This window comes from Asparagus officinalis, chromosome 5 (genome assembly GCF_001876935.1).
Source record: "Asparagus officinalis chromosome 5, Aspof.V1, whole genome shotgun sequence".
NCBI classification, from domain to species: Eukaryota; Viridiplantae; Streptophyta; class Magnoliopsida; order Asparagales; family Asparagaceae; genus Asparagus; species Asparagus officinalis.
This window is the reverse complement of record NC_033798.1, coordinates 15,967,684-15,974,579: the sequence shown is the minus strand read 5'-3', so window position 1 is coordinate 15,974,579 and position 6,896 is coordinate 15,967,684. Positions and strand designations below refer to the sequence as shown.

Here is a 6,896-nt window from a genome sequence, read left to right as displayed (position 1 = left end):
GAGCATGAATCTTTAACTTTAAAGTTTTGAGGCATGGGTTGTTGATTTTTTTTTCTCTTGCTGCTGCAGATTAAGAAATTCAGAGATGCCTTGGTTAAGCACTCCACTGAGAGATGCAGCCTAGGACCAGCAAAAGGCCTCGAAGAATCGGAGCTCCTTGCTCTTGATGCAAACAAAGACCTCTCTTTTACCTACCGAAAGAAGCCAGTATCCATACCTGAACCATTTCCTTCAATCCCAAATCTCCCTGTTGTTCAGCCCTCTAGAGCTTCTCAACAGTCTTCGGACAAGAGCTTGGTCATAGCCTGGAGATGAGATGATGATGATGATGATGATGATGATGATGTTTGGCCATATTAATCTGGCCTTGTACATAATTTATAGGTTTTGCTACTGATGTCTATAGTAAATTTTATGTGATTGCAGGCACCATTGCAGGCTTGTATTATATATTTTTTGTGTCCTGTAGATGAGTTGCTATTTAGTTAAAGAAGAAAAGGAAAGTGTGTACTTTGTAAATGTGTTTGTGTACGTGCTGTCTTTAAAATCTGAAGTTTGTTGCTGTATTTGCCCTTTTATTTCGGATTAGAGTGCTGCAGTAATAATTCTCTTCAATTGTTGGATTCTATCTAACAAATATGAGATGGAGTCCTGCTCTGCAATGATTCCTTGATGAGCGTCTGGCTTAACTTAGTTGGACTCATCATCCAATTGAAGGTTGATCTCTTAAACTCAATTTAGTCCCAGTATGTTAACCTACTATATGTCAATTCATTGATCTTTGCGGCCTCACAAATAATCACTTGTCTGATATCTAAGATTCCATATTGAACCCTACAAACTAGTGAATCTTTAGCAGCAGTGATCAAACTTGCTGCTCTCATGGATTTGACGCCTTAACTAGTAGCTGAGAGAGATATATTTGAAAAGAAAATTATGTATTTGTATGTTTTCAACAGGTCCAAATCTGTACAATGTTTCCTTGTACACCTGCCTCGTTTTTTTGGCTTCAGCTGGAACCAAGGAATGCGGTGTGAAATTCCTCGCCCACCATATAATGCAAGAGTATTATTTTGTCTCCTGACTGTTAGAATCTCTGTCATCTTCAGAAATGACCTTTTTTTTATTTCAGAAAATGATGAACATAAATGAATGCAAAAGGATGTGCCTTTCATTTTCATTTCAGTTATACATACCTATTGCTCTGTTGTCAGATCTTTTGAATATAAGAATTCAAAATACATGCATGAGTTATTACTTATGTATTCATAAAAAGGGTTTTTCTCAAATTACTCTCTTCAATCTTTAATATTTTGAAATTGATCCCTCAAATTATTCAAATTGCTTCCAGCTTCCATAATTGTTAAGTTATTAAATCATTAGTCCATCAAATAAATAAAAATGCAATTAGGTCTGTCAATCGTCATGATTAATTTGAAACAACAACCTCTAGAAATTGGAGAACTTAATAGCAATTTCAGTGATTTGAGTGGTTAATTTTAATTAACTTAAGCATTTGAGGGAACCTAATAACAAAATCAATGATTGAAGGACTAATATCAAAATATGAAATATTTTAGGCACGAAGAGACTGAGGACCAAATATGAAAAATGTTGGAGGCGCCAAGGCACCCCCACCCATCTATGTGGCTCCGCCACTGGGTGGGTCTTTTTATCTCCATCAACATGTGGGACAACTTCTTTCTTTTCTTTTCTTTTCTTTTTTTCCCTAACTGTTTGGATTTTTTGGATAAATTTCACAAAATGACTATGGATTTTATCGGTTATGCACAAAATTACATATAATTTTTTCGATAGAGAAAACTATCATGGTTAGAAAAACAGCATGAACTATCGAAAATTGTTCTACACATCTTTTTGTATACAAAATGAGAGGAAAATTGTGTAGTATATATATAGGACACGTAAAGTACATAATAACAAAATTGTCAAAAAAAAAAACATATCACATAAGTACGAAAAATTCAATCAATTGATCAAGTCAGAAAATTGATTACTTCAATCTTGGGTATGTAGGGTCAGTTTGGTATTACTAAACCTTATAATAAGTTGTTTATATAAAGTAGTCTATAGATGTAACTTATAAATGTGCTTAAAGATTATTGTCAAAAGATAAATGTAATACATGGTATATAAACTAAAAAAAAGCAGAAGCTGTTTTTAAAAAGCATCATGTGGTTGCTTCTAAAAGAAACCCTTTAAAAGCGGAAGTAATTTCAATAAGCATGCAAAAAAATTTTCACCAACCATAATTATTAAGTGCTTCTCAAAAAAATAGGCAGAAACACCCTAAAAAAAGCAATACCAAACTGGCCTGTAGTAAGCCCACATTGATAAGGGAAGCCTTGCTATAAAATAATAATGATAATAAAATAGAAGAATCACTGTCACCAATAAAATTTTCCATAAATATATGATATCCAGTTATTTTCGAATGATCCCGTCCTCATTTTGTTTCCTTGTACTGTTGTACACATGCACATAATTTTGTCCCGTATATTTCACTAAACTGCTTTAGAAAATGTCTGCAAGCTTCTGGCACTATTTGGAAGCTTTTGACAAAGATAGTGTCTGCAACCTTTTAAAATTGAAAAATGCAGATAATATGCCCATATCTTTATGTATTATGTGGTAGGACAATAATAGAAGCCACATATGATCTGACTCTCTAAGTAAGAGCCTCACATCTCAAAAGATCACTTGGATTAAATGAAGGAAATAGTTTATGTGCCTATTGATGAGCTTCATGCACCATATTTTGAAGAGTGACATGTATGAAGGGAGGGCCATTCCTTATGCTAAGTTTGGATCTATCTCTGGATCAGGGAGCCCTATAGGAGAGTATTCCTGAGCTTATTAAAGTAGGTGAAGGTATAAACCTTTTAAAACAATACAAAAAAATGGAAATTCATAAAATGTAGAATTATAACGATAATTATATCAGAAAATGAAAACATTCAAATCTATTAGCACATGCACATAAAAGATATTAAAACACGCGAATCATAAGCAGAAAGAAATAGAATACTACTGAAATTCGCAGAAAATAAGATGAAGACCAAAGTGGAACATGTTAAACACCACCATCTCAGATAAATGAAATTAATAGGAGGGGAGAAACTATATGGAGGCAAATAGAAATTAGCAACAAGAGAGTATCAATGACCTCGTCATAGTGTAAGTTCAAAAAATTTAGGTACTCAACCTATTGAGGCTTTGGCTTAAGGATTTAAGCCTTGAAAATATTTCATGCACTCACTAATTAGTAGAAGTTATACTTGAAAGTGTCGAAGCGAGATCAGTTGATAACTGACAAGAAATAATACTATACTGAATTCCTTCCAGGTAAGAAATTATAACTTTCAGTCTTTGTCGGATAAATTTTTGACAGAATATGCAAACATAGCAAATAACAAATTTAAACCAAAAACTTAGGGAGAGATGTCATTGTTTTCAGATATATTATAAAGATTAGGTAGTCACTTACAATATGGTCATAATGTCACTGAAAATTGAAAATTAAATTATGGATGCTGAAAAAAATGATATTACAGAAAATAATGAAATCTGAAATAAATACCTCTAATTACTGATATAACAGATGCTGGTATTGACTAAGAATTATCAGGCCACAGCAATCATAAGTATATGCCTTGTGAAAGCTGAAATATCTCGAAGCCTGAAGGTGCTACCTGCTCAAAACTCCAAACTCTATAGATTGGAGAGATATATGACCCAGATATAAATCCTTAACATGCTGGTTACAAATACCAATTCTTCTTGCATTCAAGCTTGGGTGTATCGAACTAGAGAACCCTGTACTCCATCCTGGAAATCTTTGCCTCTCCTTCACATGAATTATATACATACTCGGCGATTCAACATTACAGCCCATCACAAAACAATTCATCCTCATTGGCACCCTAACTCTCGACAGCGTTAACAAACAAAGCCCAGAATGAGAAATCCCATACATCAAACCCTCATCTTCATCTTCTTCATCTTTTCCTGTCACATTGGTCTCAATATCTTGTGTCATAGGAATTTCACTAATCTCTGATTCGAATTTCCTCTCTATCAAACTCTCATGAATCCGAAATTTAGCTGCCAAAGTTTTAATACATGATTTCCTGACACACTCAACTATAAGGAGCTTAATGTCTTCAAAATTATCAAACTCATTGTACCATTTAAGCCATCTATAAACAAGTCCTGAGTACCAACTTATGATTAGATTGTCATCTTTTAGTATTAAAGCAGAAATATACCTTGGGTATCCTTCAATAGTGACAAGTCCATAACGATGAAGGCTTTTTGTTATATAACTAATCGGTGCCTCCCTTCTAGTAACCATTGTTTCTGTTTCAATCTCTGCAGGTAGTAAGGCAAGAGTTGAAGCTGTCTCTGTTGAGACATAGTTTTCAACTTGATTCTGGAAATTATAGAAAGATTCTCTCAAATCTTGTGGTAATGAAGGCTCAGCAATGTATTTAGAAAGGACTACCTCCTCATTAGCTTCACCGTCAGCTTTCACATCTTGCATCCAAATCTTGATTAATGACTTGAACCAATGATCGGTTTTCATGCCATCTTTACGAAATTGAGAGATATGATCCAATTGCGGAGTGCTAAGATTAAGTGCCTTAATCTCCGATTCTTTAATTCTCCTCAATCCATGTGCTAGCCATTTTCTACCAATCCTAACATTCAATGAATCCCAAATCTCTCGCTTTTGAGAAGCGAAAAGCCTCACCTTGTCCTTCAATTTGTGCACAGCTCTAACTGCATCATTCTCTTTACGTATAACCCGAAGAACTGATCCAAGAAACTGCACTCCTCGAAGATTATCTCTAACTTTTGATATGTCCTCTCTGTTTTCTACATCTAGATATAATGAGTTCTTTAGGTAATTAACCATCTCAAGCTTTATATTAAGGGCAACATCTTTGGAACCTGAAACTGATACAAATATCTCATCCATGAATCGACAAACATATATCCTTACTGCTTCAAAATATTCTGATTGCACATTATTGTGTTTTATCTGTCTTCGAACCCAATTGCGTAATTTTGAGCTTGTGCTATCTTTATTGGCGCCAGATTCAGGACCAAGACTTTCATATCTCATGGACATTTGGAACACTTGACAATCAAAGCTATCGAGATAAATATTCATCAAAATAGGCGAAAGGGCTCCTTCTTGAGGAAGCCCATGACCTTTTGGAAAATCACCAAACACCAAGTTTAGAACTTTAGCATCAAACATGCGACGTACAAATCCAGTCAATTGATCATCTTTGAGTTTTTCCTCCATGAGCAATATTAACTTGGAGAGAACACTATCATCTATTTCTTTGTTCGGGTGTAGAGTGAACCACCAATCCGACTTCTGGAGCTCTTTGCATATAGAATTCAGAGCTGACCGATGACCTCTTCCACTTCGACACCCATGTGAAATCTTAGAGAAATGTGGCCTATAAATAATCTCCAGAACTACCCTAATCGCTTCTTGAATAACTCTCAACTTTAGCCTAGGAAGAATCAACGACTCTCTCATTCCGCACTTCACACCGATTTCCAGAACATTCCCTTGAACATCAAAACCCCCACTTGCAAGCTGTTGTGCCATTGAATTGAAGCATATCTCATCTCTATGCATTTCCAATTCAACATTAGAATTGAGGCGGATTATATCATAAGAATCTTGGAGAGTGTCAGCCTTGGCAATGACTTTCTCCATAAGATTATAAAATTTTCCGTTTGAATACTGGGATTTTACCCTCTTCTTAATTCGAAGCTCGATCAATCTCTTCATTTCTACACGGGTTCGGTCTCTATGCTTATTAGGGACCAAGGCTTCATCGGGAAGGCAAGCCAAGCTCTTCGCTAGAGACATTGTTGTTGTGCTCTTGCTCTCATTATTGTTCTCAAGTTCTTCAGGAAGGAAGCTTGACATATACGATCTTGAAACTCGAAAACACTTCCCTATAATGAAAATATTATGAAATCATTCATTTCAATTGTAAATTAAATTTTATCTGTTGAAAAACAATAGAAGCAAATCTTGTACCTGTTCTCAATGTTGATGGGCCAAAAAGATAAGCTGCGAATTTTATTATTCCTTGCCGATTCAAGAAGGACCACATTTGTCCCAAAAAAAAATCAAAATCAAAATCAAACAGTTAGATCTCAACAGCATCCAATAGGTCCAAAGTTGTTAGCTGTTCGTTGAAGCATTTCGTCGAACAAGTAGTGTGCATCATACAGAATGGAGACGCTAAAAAGCACTCGTAACCCATAATTTCAATCAAAGGTGAGAAGATGGATGAAGAAAGAAACCAACGGTCAAAAGTTCATCTTATATGAGGACCAAACGCTATTCAAAACTATTTTAAAGAAAGAAATTTAAACTAAACAAAAACACGCGCCATAAAAATTGCTTCTTGCCGAGTCATTGGGTGGTGGGGAGGGAGTGGGAACGGGTCGGGTTAATGTCAGATCATATTATCCGTATAAGAAGAGGAAAATTATGATGTGACTTTCAATTCGATTATATGGAGCCTTAAGGAGGTTATTGAGGTAAAAGATAGTGAAAGATATATTTCTTGCATAATTAGTTGGGTTAATTGAAGATAAACATCCTACAGTATCACCCAATTGCCGATAGACCCCTCGTAGTTATAATTGTTCAGATGTATCCTTATACTATTTGCCTAAGTATAGGAAGACCTCTTCAATGATTTTTTTTATTTTAATTTTTTTTATATTTTTTAAGAGTTAAAAAAATTAGTTGGTACTATTTGCATTGATAGAACTGCAGGAGGTCCAACTGCCTCTACAAAATTCCTTTGACTTTTTTACGAGTGAAACATTTA

At 35.0% G+C, this 6,896-nt stretch overlaps 1 protein-coding gene and 1 pseudogene across 1 annotated transcript; one reads left to right on the top strand and one right to left on the bottom strand.

Moving 5' to 3' along the window:
• The window catches only part of LOC109841562, a 29,654-nt pseudogene extending 29,161 nt beyond the window's left edge, over positions 1 to 493 (top strand).
• On the bottom strand, positions 3,479 to 6,610 carry LOC109843813. The gene is made up of 2 exons (XM_020412775.1): positions 6,092 to 6,610; positions 3,479 to 6,006 (listed from the first exon to the last, which is right to left on the bottom strand). The coding sequence occupies exons 1-2, from the start codon at positions 6,165 to 6,167 to the stop codon at positions 3,710 to 3,712; spliced, it is 2,373 nt and encodes a 790-aa protein (XP_020268364.1). The 5' UTR covers positions 6,168 to 6,610; the 3' UTR covers positions 3,479 to 3,709.